At 47.9% G+C, this 14961-nt stretch overlaps 1 protein-coding gene across 4 annotated transcripts in view; it reads right to left on the bottom strand.

Moving 5' to 3' along the window:
• Positions 1-14961, bottom strand: part of PTPRC (protein tyrosine phosphatase receptor type C) — a 644370-nt gene that overhangs the window by 285589 nt on the left and 343820 nt on the right. For all 4 annotated transcript variants that reach the window (XM_086957682.1, XM_086957664.1, XM_086957674.1 and 1 more), the window contains one exon: positions 12732-12878. In XM_086957682.1, coding sequence (XP_086813808.1) covers positions 12732-12878 — 147 coding nt within the window. The remainder of the gene's footprint in view (positions 1-12731; positions 12879-14961) is intronic.

Below are 14961 nucleotides of genomic sequence, written 5' to 3'. Positions count from 1 at the left end.
GCTTCCCCGACTCCTCCAGTATTCTCTCGCGTAGTTTAGCAGAGGCGCATCCCTGGATTATCTGGCCTCTGATCTCTTCTGTGACGTCCTGAAATCCACACGTTAGTGCTAGTTTCTTTAGCCTGGAGTGGTAGGCGTCCAGCGACTCATCTGATAGTTGCCGCGCTTGCCGAAAAATGAATCGTTCATAGTCTTGGTTGGCCATTGGTTCAAAATGCGCGTTGAGTGCATTGATTAGTGTGTGATGGGTTTTGGGAGTTGCCTCCGTGAGGGTCCGGGCAATAGAGTGGATGTCCTTGCCACCAAGATGGAGAATCATGGCGCGCTTCTGTTCCTTATGGACCTTGGTGGCCTCGAAGAATATTAGGAGCCTGTCCACCCATTCCTTCCACTTCGGTGCGAGAGTGGGGGGCGCACCCTCCACCACAAACGGATCAATGGGCGGAATGGTCGCCATCGGCCTGGACGCTCTGGAGTATGTCCGTGGGCGGCCCGGAGATGATCCGAGGAGGCACCCCGATCAGTGCGGATGGGGCGTCGAATGCGCTCCGGCGAGGTAAATTCCACGGGCCGAGTGAATGAAGGCCCTGGCGCTCCAGCGTCTGGAAGTACGGAGAGAACCCGGGACAGGTCAGCACCGCGTCCCCTCGAACAGCCGGGCAGGACCGGGCGCCGACCGGAGCGCCTCGCCAGGCGCGCCGAGGTGCGATTCACGCACGTGCAGCCAAGCACGGTGCGGCACCGGGCGTGGAGGGTCCACCGAGGGAGCACCTCGCGTGACCAATCAAGCTCCTGTGCGCAGCAGGAAGGTGCAAGCCAGCGCCGCTCACCTGCCGAGAGCCAGGGAGCAGAGTCGTTCCTCCAGGCGAGCAGAGCGGGGGGGTGTGTGGTAGCAAGGCACGAGCACCGCAGGCAAGTGGGAGTGCCCGCAGCCGCCTCACCCCAAGAGGGACACACACACACCCCGAGCGAGGGATCGACAACCACCCTCGTCGCCAATTGTTGTGTCGGGTGATGGGGACAGGATGGCCCTAGGGAGATCTCTCTGGGACCTGCACTCAGGGGCATATAACCCTAACTAGGCCTGACACGTGGCCCTAGAATAAACTCAGCCGGACACTGGGAATAAGTTTGCTTGCTCGGTCTGTGCGTCTCTCTCTGAACGCCCGCGCACGTGCTAGACCTCTTTTTATTATAGGGAAGTCACATGACCAACACGTCCAGCCCTCGGGGCATCGGGGGCGGACCTTCAGGAACATAACATAGGCGCGTAATTTGGATCATTGCAGCGAAGTGGCATTCGACTTCATCAGTCGGCTTCTTTAGGATAATGGTATCCGGTAGTTTCACCTTAACTATCGGGGCAGTGACTGTGGCTCAATTGTTAGAGAGCGCGCCTTAGGCCTGGGAGTCCCGGGTTCGAGGTCAGGGTTGGCGGGAAAAGCGTGTCATGTTGAGGAAAAGAGGCTTAAATAAGGTTTTGCACACAATGAAGAACTTCGTCTGTAGGTTGATTTTTATGATTTACATGATTGCACAAAGAAGGGGGGAGGGGTTGCATACGGTTTCTTCCACTTTTCTCCTGTTAAAGTTTTCACCTTTAATCAGATTACGTGCAAGCCTGGTTCTAACATGGTCCGCCCGAGCATGTGTTTATTCAACAATTGAAGTGTGGGGCGAGGTAAAGCAAAGTGAATCGGGATGTTTGGTTCTTTTCGATTGCTTTTTGCCCTGGATGAAGTAATGCGCACAGCGCTTAGCAGTTCACAGTCTCACACGAAAACGAGATGGCTCATAGTGTACAGTGCTCGCCTCGGTTCTCTCTTCAGGCGGCACGGACCTCATCTTACAGCTACCAGAGACGGGTGTCCATGAGTGGCGGCGGTTGATCGCAGGGCTACGATACTGGCATGCTTGTATGCTGGCCCCTAGTTGGCGGGTGTGGGTTTAAAAGCTGTGTCGCTTTTGGCTTTTGCTGCAGTTAGTCATGGCAATTAACCCAGCGCTATTCAGCTCAGGCGGGTGTTTTGGTGTGAGAAAAAGGTGTTTACCGACACTGTTTGTGGCTGTAATGTTGGCTCCGAATATGTCACCCGTATCTCCTCCTTAAATAACTTCCTGCTTAAATAAACATGTCTATGTGAATGAGCCCTTTGGGACCAAGTGCTGCTTCAGCGCTTTTATGTAACCGTGGCATATGAAATGCACTTTGCATCAATGCGCTTTTCCGCTTTTATGCCTCGCGCTTTGATGCGCTTCAACCCTCATGAGTGAGTGGGGAGGGGGGGAGGCGGGGACTTGTGGAATGTATGTGAGGGTCAACGGAGTGGTTTGCTGTCTGGCGTGGACGCCTCCGTGGAGTTGGTCGTGTGAGAGTGCATGGCTGTTTCACTTAAGGGGAGATGCACGTAGAGTGAGAGGAAGGCTGCGGGAGCGGGAAATGGGCAAGCGCTTCGTGGTAATGCGGTCTGCCGAGCAGCCTTCATTCAAAGGAACACATGGCCCAGCGAGGAAATGGGCGTATCACTTACTCTCCCTGTGCCTAGAGGGTGCAACCTGCAGGGGGAATGTCTATAAAGGGCAGCTAAAGCGCTCCTGCACCTTCGGGTCGAGTTCCCGCCATATAAATGCGCATGCATTATAAAAAAAAATTAGAAAAAAAAAAAAAAAAGAAGAGCAACATGCTGGCGCAGTCTCACTGATGATATGAAGGTATCAGATGTAGGGCCAACGACGGTGTAGAGAGGGGCATGTGTCCCTCGTAATCCAGAGAGCTGGCGCAGTCCCACTTATAATATGAAGGTATCAGGAACAGGGCCCCAGAGAAGGAAGAGTGGGGCCAATTCAGGAAGCTGGGTTGGTTGATTTATGGTGCGCATTTTTAAACAAGGGTGCAATGGCTGCAGGAAATGTTCCACCCCCACACCCTCCTCCAATTATTTTAAAGTGGTGTCCCTGGTAACAAAACATAGCTGGGTTTCAGTGGACATGTGATCTGGCGTGGCGATAGGTGGATTTTGGTTAGAAAAACTGGTGAAGGCGCCTAGGAGGTGGTGCTAGCATTTGGTGATCATAGGCACGCATCACGTATTAGTTCTGGGTTACTGATGGGGCAGATTGTAATACCCAGTATTTTGGGGGGACAGTGGCGGTGGTACCCATTAGCCGGTAGGGTGTGTGTTTCATGGCGATATTATGAAGTTAACAGTTGTCTTTTGTTTCCGCTAGCAGGCTTACATGGCGCCTAAGCGTGCTCGCCCCAATTCCGGGAAGCCCGGGGCACAAGAGGATTTTCGTGCTCTCAATGAACTTTGGAAGGCGGCACAGCGGCATGGCATGGAAGCAGCGCTTCAAAAGTTGGCTGGAGAGCCAGAGCAGCGGCCGGATGGCAGGGCAACAAAGCGACAAAGGAAGGTCCCCTGCCCGGTATAGAGAGGGGCAGCAGGACAAGTCACACCCACAACCGGGTGAGTCAATCATTCAGGCCATGGCGGCGCGTGGGACAGACAAAGCGGCGCAGGGGCCCGTGCTCAATATGACGGTGGGGGCGGTGGGGCAGAGCATTATGGCAATATCCACAACAGCAGGATCGGGGGAGCCACCACGGGGGGGGGGCACCAGTGGTTTCACAAGCGGCAGGTAGCTCTACGGCCTTGCAGCCCCCGGAATATACGGCAGGGTTAATGGTGCTGCCGACGCAGGGGCCAGAGGGGGCTTCTGGAACTTCCGGGGGATTGCAAGCGACGGGGATCTCTGTTGCACATCAGGCCCCGGGGGTGTTGGAAGGGGCGCCAGCCATACCACTATCTGGACCACTGCCAGTATCTGGATCACAAGGGGCGGTGGCGGCTCAAGTGTGGGCACAGACAGGTGGGACTCCAATTACAGCGGTGCTGGGGCAGACTTCCCCCTCGCTGACTGCAACTGGGGCGAGCGTAGTACAATCACCCCCAGTGGTGACTCCTTTAATATTTGGGTCTACATCCTTGGTGCTGGCCCCCTCTTCTGCGATTTCTTGGCATGTTCCTGCAGAGACTAGGGACAAGATTCACAAGGGGGAATTTGTGAACGTTTTTGATTTGATCAATGCAGGGGTGGTTCCAAGTCGTCCCAAAGCAACTAAAGAGAGTGACTTTAAACCAAAAACTGTGTGGGTGGAATGGTCCTTGCGGAACTGGATGACAGGGTTTGCTATTTATGCTGCGATTTTAACAGAAAAAACACCATCATTAGCACCACAGTTGTTTGGGTACATGTCCCTCATACACGGGGCGGCCTCCGAGTTCCAGGGTTCGGCGTGGATGCAGTACGATACTAAATTTAGGCAGATGAAGGCTGTCCGTCCGGAGATAGAATGGGACCAAAGAGAGATAAATATTTGGCATGCAGAGTTTAATATGGCTCAAACACCTGGGAAATCAGCTCAGTCATTTCGATTCAACAAAAGTTTGGGAGACAAAAAATTGGCCTGCTGGCAGTACAACAAAAAGGAATATAGCAAGGGAGCAGCCTGTAAGTTCAAGCACATTTGTTCATTCTGTGGGGGGCAGGGACATCCAGAGTTCAAGTGCTTTAAAAAACAAGGCAAGCAAAGAGAACGAACACCTTTTAAGAGCATTCTGCCAAAGCATTAGTCCCGAGCGTCCGTCACCAATACGCATGCATGTTCTCACGCACCTTCTCAGTAAATACAATAATGTCAAAGATGCATACATGCTGTATTATGGTTTCAGGGATGGGTTCCGCATTCCTTCCCGCGTACCCCCTTCATCAGTCCCGCCAAAAAATCAACAGTCAGTCCTGCAACAGCGGGAGGTGGTCCGGGACAAGATTATGTAGGAGGTGCTTGCGGGCAGGGTGGCGGGGCCTTTTAATTCTCCACCTTGTGAATCTTTAGTCTGTTCACCACTGGAGTTGGTGCCAAAGAAGGAGCCGGGCAAATTTCGTTTGATTCATAATTTGTTGCACCCCATTGGGCTATCGGTAAATGATGGTTTGGATCAGGCCTTATGCACGGTACGGTACACCACCTTTGACGAGGCCATTGCAAAATTACAGAGATTAGGCAAAGGGGCGCTAATGGCCAAATCAGATATAGAATCGGCCTTCCGCCTTCTTCCCATCCACCCTGAGGATACCTGCTTGCTGGGCTTCACGTTTGAGGGACAGTTCTTTATGGACTTGTGCATGCCCATGGGATGTTCCATCGCATGCTCTGTATTTGAGACATTCAGTCGTTTCCTGGAATGGGCTGTCAGGGACTTGGTGTCGTCAGATGATGTGGTACATTACCTGGACGACTTTTTGTTTATGGGTCCCCCTGATGATCTGGCATGCGGGAGGGCACTGCAAGGTTTCCGGCAGCTTGCCCAGGTGCTGGGGGTTCCGTTAGCTGCAGACAAGACAGAAGGGCCTACCACCTGCCTATGCTTCCTAGGTATCGAGATAGATTCAGTGGCAGGGGAATGTAGATTGCCTCAGGAAAAGGTGCAGTCATTCAGGGAGGCGGTTAATGCCTGCATCTCAGCCAAGAAGGTTACTTTGCATCAGCTGCAGGTTTTGATAGGTCAATTGAACTTTGCCCTGAGAGTGATTCCCAGGGGGAGAGTTTTTTTTAAAAAAATAGCTAGAGCAATGTCTGGCTTACGGGCTAAGCACCATCACACGAGGTTGTCAGCAGATGTTAGAGAGGACTTAGAGTCATGGAGGGATTTCTTAGATAACTTCAATGGTACACTTTTGTGGCAGCAGCCTGAGTGCACCAACACTGAGTTAGACCTCTATACGGATGCAGCGGGCGGCATCGGTTTTGGAGCAGTGTTAGGTTCTAAGTGGTGCATGAAACATTGGCCGGAGCAATGGGTTGAGTGTGGGCTTACACGCAACGTTACCTTTTTAGAATTGTTCCCTATCATTGTTGCCTTACACATTTGGGGGCCTTCTTTAGCGAACACTAGAGTAAAGTTCTGGTCAGACAGTATGTCTGCGGTGTTGGCCATTAATAATCAGAGCGCAAGATGCCCCATGGTGCTGCGGTTGTTGAAGACGCTTGTTCGCCTGTGTCTCTTGCATAACGTGCATTTTGCTGCCAAACATGTACCTGGTGTGGATAATACAGTGGCTGACGCTTTGTCTCGATTTAAGATGGCAGAGTTCAGGGCACGGTGGCCGCAGGCAGACGAAGTGATGGCAGAGTTCCCAGAGGAGTTATCGAGGCTTGGTGCCCCATTGCCGCAGACCTAATTACAGCAGCATTGATACCCCAGACAAAACGTATGTACGAGAGGGCTTGGGGGGTGTACAATGCGACATTCAGAGCAGACACGGAGCAAAAACGTTTCACACCAGAAGGTGTGTTGGGTTTTCTGGTGGGCCAGAAGGAGCAGGGAAGGTCACTCTCCTTAGTGCGGAGGCAGATGTCTGCCATTGCTTTCTTCGCAGGTTTGCATGGTGTTAGGGATCCCACTAAAGATTTTAGGGTGCAAAAAGCCAATAGGGGTTGGGAGCGTTTGGCACCGGGAGCACGAGACACTAGGCGACCTATAAATGTTGAAAGGTTGGGTAGGCTTGTGGGGGCCTTACCGTCGGTGTGCCGGTGTCAATATGAGGTAAAGCTATTCAGTCTGGCTTACTCGCTCGCCTTCTTTGGGGCGTTACGTGTCTCTGAGCTGGTGGCAGCATCCAAACAGGGGGGAGGTGGGTTAGGCCTGGCAGATGTCGTTCTAGAAGAAGGGGCAGTCCACATAAGGATCTAGCGGTCAAAGACAGACTCTCGCGGGAGAGGCACTTGGGTGAAATTGTTTGCGGCTCATCATGTTGCATATTGTCCAGTAGCATTGACACAGGAATATCTTAAAGTGCGCCCGGTGGTCCACTCAACAAGGCTTCTAGTGCACAAAGATGGCGTGCCAATGACAAGGTATCAGTTTACCCAGGTTTCTAGGAAAGCGTTGGCACATCTAGGTGAGGATTCCACGCAGTTAAGCTCCCATTCTTTTCGCATAGGGGTGGCCACCACAGCAGCAGCGATGGGATTGACAGCAGATGCAATCAAAAAAGTGGGTCGCTGGCAGTCAGATTGTTTTCATCGGTATGTGCGGCCAAGTCTTGTTTAAGGAAAGAAGTGATGCTCAGGGTGCCTTCAATCTTGGTCATAACACCAATTCTCTCTCTGTTACAGTTGTTTCCCGCAAAACAGTGCATATTTGTTGGTGTGGGCATTCCTTGATTTGCAGTGCTGTCAGGAATATTAGGGCGGCTTGCGGTCTAGGGCCCGCCCCACGGCATGAGCCATGCTCGAGGTATTTGTGTGGGAAGATTCACAGTTTTCCCTCCAGGGGGCGCTGGTGGTTCGTTTGCACAACCTACAGAAACATATGTAGATGTATATGCTGATGTGTAATGTATATGTACTTGGAACATGCTCTTCATACCCCTTAGTCCGCCTAATGCGTGAGATTTGACTGTCTCACGCGAAATGTGTGAGGTTTGGCGACCTCACGCAAGATGCGTGAGGTTTGGCAAGCGGTATTGAAAACCTCACGCGAAATGCGTGAGAAACGGCAAGCGGTCGCGTTTAACATCGGGCGTAGCCACGTTAACGTGCGCGACCACGCCCAGACCTCTTTGCTCACTATTCTTAGGATCAGGAGGGTGTAGCAGCGTCTTCCAGTAGCTCTAAGTGGAGTTCAGAGTTTTGGAAGCATTTTCTTGGACTTTGCTTCAGGAAGTGGTTGGCAATCCTGCTGAAGGTCCTTTGGGAAGGCGCAACCTGCTGTGGAGGTATTTGGGAATCCTTTGCAGTACCAGTAAGTTGGATCTCTGAGGCCTAGGTTTCTTCGGCCACGCCCTGTGTATCAGTAGAGTAGGTCGTACTCTACAGGTAGGACATTTTAAGCTATTTTCTGGGCCAACATTTAAAGCACATTATAGTAAAACTTGTTTAAATGTGTTTTTGAGTCTTTTATCTGCGCAAATTACACATTCTTTGTTCCCTGTGAAATAATTCTCTGAGAGCTAAGGCTCTATCTTGTTGGGTCTTTTTCTTATGGTTTCTTTGGTCGCAATTCATAACAGTCGCAGTACGAATTGACATTACAAAAGAAAGAATTATTTCGTTAAAGAAAGGATATTCAAGAGAAGGTTTTGAACTTGAGATTATTTATGTAAAAACTGCATCAGAGGTTATCCATGTAAAAGTTTATGTTTTACTAGGCGAAGTGACATTTTTGACTGTCATTGTAAAGTGGTTATTTACAAGAAAGGTGTCATTCCGTCAGTGTTGAATCTGAGACCCAAATGTGTTTTCTTTTAATGCTTAATTTAAAGGAATAATTTCATATATGTTGATTTGGAGTTAAACCCAGGTTAAAGACAAAAGGTCTTTTATTGAGGGGTGAAATTTTAGTTCTTTAAGTTGTTGCAGAGTTCTTAGAATATCAGTATAGACTTGCAGCACTAACTTTTCCTTTTCAGATCTCCTTCCCTGCTGTTCCCTACCCAACACCCCTGACTAACTTTTCCTTTTCAGATCTCCTTCCCTGCTGTTCCTTTCCCAACACCCTTTTCCCCCCGCTTGATCACTTCAATATTCTGTGTATTTACTACAATCAGAATTGGAGGTATCGAGAAGTGGGCCCCTATATCAACTCGACAGATCCTGAGGAAGACCTCGTCTGACAAGTGCGGAGCAGCAATTTCATGGGTCCGGTTTGGAGGCAGCACAAGGGGCGGCTGGGTTTATACATCACTGGCGTGGGGTACGGGGACTACGGTTACAGGATCTTTTGGTACACCTACAACAAGCGGTAGAATCCGGAGAGATGCCTCGCCCGGATGTTTTGGTGATTCATGTGGGCGGGAATGACATGTTGCCTTTAGGCAGACTAGGAGTTCGAGAGGCCTTGTTTTCAGTTCTGGCTAGGATTCAAAACTATCTACCTACAACATTGATATTGTGGTCAGAGGTGATACCAAGGTCGTTCTGGCTGGGTGGGGCCTCGGTGAAGGCCATTAATGACTCTGTGCGGATATTGAATTCTTCAATACACAAACTCTTACGTGGCCCTTCAATGGGTACGATACAGCATAGATTGCTTCATCCGGGGTCTACTGAACTGTTCCATCACAATGGTGAGCACCTGTCGACAAAAGGAATAGAGATATTCATCCATACAATTTTGGGGGCTATTCAGGAGCACAGTCAACGCCGGTGGAGGGGGAGGGCGTGTGCGCCGGGTAGCTTCTCGCCCTGTGGCGGAGCGCTGACAGTTAACAACGAAGGGGCATGCTCAACAAAGGAGGTTGAGTGACTGGATGGACCCCAAGACGGGGTAGGATTGAAGTGTGCAATGGATTGGCGGTAAAAAGGGGGACCGGCCTGCCGGTGGTCCTCAACGCTACTGCTCGAACACGTCACTTAAGGACTGAGATGAATCTTGGGGAGACTGCCTGTGTTCAGGCACCTCGGAGGGCCGGTGCGCTATGCGGTGCCCTGGATTTCAAGTAAGGTAATTGTTTGTTGCGGCACGCTGTGGCCTGCCGGCACAAGGTGCGCAGCAGAGGTGTCAAGACTACGAACAACATAAGGCTATGCTCACCTGTGATGACAATTCTAATGTCTTGATGTATTTGATAGGTGTGTGCTGGAAAGTTTTGACATTGTTCAGGTACCTCTGAGAACCTGTGCGTTATGCCATGCTCTGGTTCAGATAATGCAACTGTTTGCTGTAGCACATTGTGGCCTGCCGGCAGAATGTGCGCAGTAGTGTTTTCATGAGGATGGACAGCTTGATGCTTTGCTGAAATGTAATAATTATTTTAATATCTTAGTGCCTTTGACATGAAAATATCACTAGAGGGTGCAACATGTATATTCTGTGTATCCAAGTAGTTTACTTATATCCATGTAGTGGTTGTCTTGAATTATCCTGCTTGAAGTGAATAAAATCTACGCACTAGACAAAATAACCGCATTGTGTGACTTTATGGGCCTGGCAAGAGTGGGGTGTGATGGATGTTGGCAGTGGTGGTGAGGAGTGTGTCACGTTGTGCGCACACTATGAAATATTACCCTCCTCTCACTCAAAGATTTGCCTCTCTTCCTCAAACACCCAAACCCAATCTTAAATCTCCATCTATACCGCTTAAACATTATATCTCTGCACAGAAACACAAAGTCAGGCCATAACATTTACTTCTCTGGCTTGGTTTTGTCCCTTGAGCAGTCTAGGTCAGTGCAAGTAGAATCGAGATGACATCCCTTCCACACCAAGATCAAATCGTTCCCCTCTCAGGCATAGAATGGCTATCTATACATTTGAGAAAATCATGTTACTCTTGGAAACTTTTCACAGTCATTTTGTTGAGGCTTACCTTATGTAATGAGAGAATGAGAAGGGATCTGTACTATTATTCTATCCATTTATAGGAGTTGCTGCTGGGTCTTCACAAGTACTACACGGTGCACAGACGGTCATCTATTGTACGTTCACCGTGCATTGACGGTGATGTGGCATATGTTTTTCTCTTCTGAATTCGATGAATCACCGAAGAGAAAATCCAAATGGATTTTCATAATGATCAAAATAATGCTAAACATTTGCACTCAAATGTTTTATCCATGCTTTTTCTGATGCATTTGAATTGTAAGTATCAGGAAAACCTAATTGGTATCAGCTATTTGGTGGGTCAAAAGCAAGATCTCCATGTCCTCCATCGATCTTTGTTTTGCCACGTTTTCTATATGTGGTATTACCATGTTTAGATCCCCTATAGCAAGGTTTTGTCTTAGGTTCCTTTGCAGGCCGATGCTACATTAAGGCCTCTGGCTGAGAGCGCGCTGCCTTATGGAGCCATCACAAGAGGTGCCATATTGCAACAAATGGCTTTAACGTTATCTTTGGTGAAGGGGCAATGGAGCGCTCAAACTGCACCATGTGATATTACCTATGGCTACTACAATCCCTGCACCAGAGCTGTTTCTTTTCCTGTTCCGGCTCTATATATATTTTACATAACAAGTGTCATTTCTTATGGCTACATGTCTAAAATAACGTAATTTATTTTGTCTCGTGCTTAAGTGATTCAAGTATTATTGTTTTTAGGTCACTTTATTGTTTGCCTGATTACAGTGTTCAATTATTTAGGTGATATAATTCAATTGCTTGGGTAAAACAAATGGGTAAAACAAATGTATTGGTAATCGCAGAACAGGGTCTCTTTTTGGTTCTGACACAGATGTTTAATTGGCTGGTGTTTCATTAATTTCTTGTTGTGTCCTCTGCTTTCAGTGGTCAGACACAAGAACTTCTGTGGCTATGTCTGTCATGCAGGGACGTAGCTTCGGGTGGGGAGTATGGGGGGTTAGGGGGTGCTTGGAGTGTAACACCCCTCTCCCCCATAAATGTATTTTCGGTAAATAGTTGGTACAGGTGCTTTCAGTCTGGTAGGGTGAGGTATCTGTCGAATTTCATCAGGAATTTTTAAATACATACTGACAAAAACGCATAAACACTCTCTCCATCGCTGTTTTGAAAGTCTTCAAAACTATTGGTTATGTTACAAAATATTGTGGTTTCTCTCAATTAGTACCCCTACCAATCCACATTCCTCTCTCTTTTCACTGCTTCTTAAGTCTCTCTCATCCCCCCTACTTGTCCTATAATGTAGTTTAACATTACATGCCAGCGTGATTGTTGGGAAATCTGAAGCTCTCATACGCCAGTCTTTCTGACAAAGCCACGCCCCTGCTGTCATGTCCAATTTTACTACATTAGGCAGATTTGCCTTTGCTCAATGAAGCCCGGGTAATCCTTGTCGAATGAACTTTCAATATGTTTGTGGATCCGACCTCTCAGTTTGGCTATACCTATACAATGGCTATTGTTCATTCTCCTTTTTAGGTCTCGCCTACCCAGCGCGCATGACCCCACATCTAAATCAGACCCAAAGTCTAAGAGCCTCATTTACGAGAAGTGGCGCATCGTTGCGTGACGCATGACGCATCATGTCGCAAGGAGGGACAGATACGTCAGTATAACTGACGTATCTGTCAGTGCAAAAAGTGGCGCATTGCAGGAGTTGTGTCGGAAGCCTGACGCAACTCCAGAAATGTGTCTTTCACATGGGGCAAGCCCCATGTGAAAGGGCCTGCATCACCCTTACGCCTGCCATGAGGCAGGCGTAAGGTTTTGACGCAGTGGCGTCCTAGAAGTGGCTGTTCCACTCCTGCCACCCTTTCTTGCGATGGTACGCCCACCCTGCATACATTATACCTGGTGCAGGTATAATGTAGCACAGGGGTTTACGAAGTGGCGCATCTACCTAGATGCGTCACTTCGGAAATATGGCGCAACATAGCGCATGTTTTACTCCACTGGTGCATCACAAAAAGTGATGCTCCGATGGCGCAAAAGTGACACAGGGGCTAATAAATGAGCCCCTAAATTTCTTTGACACTATGCAGAAATGTGTCTGGCAGGCTTGTGTTTTATTACCATCCCCATAGTTCTGCCCCTTTCGCCTGCAATTGAAGACCACACCAACGCTTGCGGACTGATGTCTATTTAGTCACTGCTTCCGAACACCTCAGTGCATTCTCCTGCATATTTTGACATAACGCTGTCTGTTATGATCATGTTTTATCTTCATTCTAGAATATTGATATGTTCAGTAATTTGTTCTCTTCACTCTCGCACGACATTTTTTAATGTAGCAAGTTCAATACTCACTCGCAAAATCTGTCGTCACATTTTCTTGCTTGGTCTTGATGGTTCCACCAGCATGCAGCACCGTTGCATTGCACGAGTATGTGCTATTGGGTTCAAAGCCAAAGAACTCATATCTGCTCTGTGGCGTTTCATTTTCAATCCGGTGGTCTGAGGTAAGAATTTAAAAAAAGCATGTTCATTTTCAAAGCCTGATGTACTGGAAAAGATAATAATAGTACATTTCCGAAATGTGCAATAGGAAGTAATTCATGCAAAGTTATGACAAAATGGCATCCGGCGCTTCATTCTGCCACACAGGGTTGGACCAGCCATGTAGGACACGGGAAAGAAATCCTGGTAAGCTGAGGGCTGTTGTGGACCAAACGGGCTGAGGGTAGCTCAGTCACCCAGCTCTAAACGTGGTCCTGAGGAAGTAACACCCATCTGCTTATACAGACTTGAAGCACTGAAGTAAAAGTGGTGGAACCTCAATTAGTATTCAAACTAATAACGTTTTAACCAGGCTATATTACTTGACTCAATCAAAAAAAGCAATGACAAAGCCAGTAGATCTGGGTTTAATGCACCAATGCCTAGAAACAAATGGTTATCTAACTAAAGCTAAATAATGAAAAACTGAAAGGTAATCTGTAATGAAGGCTCCCTTGCCTTCATCATGGTCATGTTCTGGTTCTATTTCAATTGGAGTTTGGATAAAAAAGTCACTTTCATTGTAGTGCTTCCTTTTTCGTTAGAAAAAAGGGAGGATTGTAGTAAAGGCCGCCTTGACATCCAAACTTCATTTGACATAGAAAAAAATGCAGAACTGTAATAAAGGCAAGGGAGCCTTCATTACAGACCTCCTTCCATTTCTTTTACAATGACACTGGTAAATGCCACAGGAGGGGGCACTGGTGGGACACAAAGGAAATAATGAGAGGTGGTGGAAGGGACAAAGGGGCATATTAGCAAGAAAGAGCGATATTTATCGCTAAATGCGCTTAGCGCCTTTTTTTTATCGCTGCATATGTTAGCGGAGAAAACATGCTATTAGCAACGTTTTTTCCATTATGCTAAAGTATCCAGCGATAGTGGCGAAATGCGTGAATATCGCTGGAAATCCAGCGATATTCACCCATTAATGCCAATGGGGACTTAACCTGAAAATCCACCTCCTACTGGATAAACAGGTAAGTCATGTCTTTAGCAGGCGTTAGATTACAGCTATAATCGCGATTAGCGCGATTTGTTTTATCGCTATGCCTGCCTTGCTAATAGGCGATAGCTGTGTTAGCAACTGCTTTCAGTCAATAACAGTTTGGGTACGCCCACTTTGCATGTCATTAGCGATAAATATCGCTGACATGCATAGCGTGCCCAAACCGGTCGCTATCGCCTAAAAGCTGTCGCTAACTGCTGTTAGCGACAGCTTGCCAATAGGACGATAAAAATATAGCCGCTTTAGTGGTAAAAAGTGCAGCTAAAGCACCAATATGGTCCTTGGTAATATGCCCCACAGAGAGGTAAAGGTAGTAAGGGATGACATGCAGGGTAAAGACTAGGTTAGAGGAAGGGTAGTCAAGAGGGAGGTGGCCAAATGAGGAGTAACAAAGGCATAGAGGGGGAGGTGAGAGGGAGTATCAGTGTGTACACACAGAGTAGAAAGAGGAGGGTCACTGTGGAAAGAGACAGAAGTGATGATGGATTTTTTTTTCCATTGATGGACGGCCTTATTCCAAGATGACCATCTTGAGATCAGGTGTCTTGATATGTCAAACGAAAAGGCAAGTGGACAGTATAGCGACTATGCCATGGTCAGCCTCAAACTCAAATGATAAAAAAAGTTAAGAAACGATCTGCAGTGTACTTCTGTAAGTAAATGAGTCCCTCATGCCCTGTAATGCAAGCACTCATTTGGAGGTAGAAGGACTCACCCAAATTGCCAATAGCATTAGTAAGACCAATCCTCTGCTGAGCTGAGGTAATTCACAAAGTCTCAAGCCAAATGTTGTAAGAAGCTGATTAAAAAAAGACAATGGCTGAGGAATATAGACCCACAACATCCTGTAGGTGCGTTAGAAAATATAGGATTGTGTCACAGCTGTTGTGACAAACTCTGGGCTTAGTAGACATTTTTAAGGGAAGAATGCCTTCAGGTACGCTGTGCTTGCTCATAGCATTAATATTTAAGCATCTCGTGCATGTTTTTAACTCCCAAACCAATCTTGCCACCAAAGCAAAATTTTGACAT

Source organism: Lissotriton vulgaris, chromosome 1_1, assembly GCF_964263255.1.
Source record: "Lissotriton vulgaris chromosome 1_1, aLisVul1.2, whole genome shotgun sequence".
In the NCBI taxonomy this organism is placed as follows: domain Eukaryota; kingdom Metazoa; phylum Chordata; class Amphibia; order Caudata; family Salamandridae; genus Lissotriton; species Lissotriton vulgaris.
This window is presented reverse-complemented; position numbering and strand designations above follow the sequence as displayed.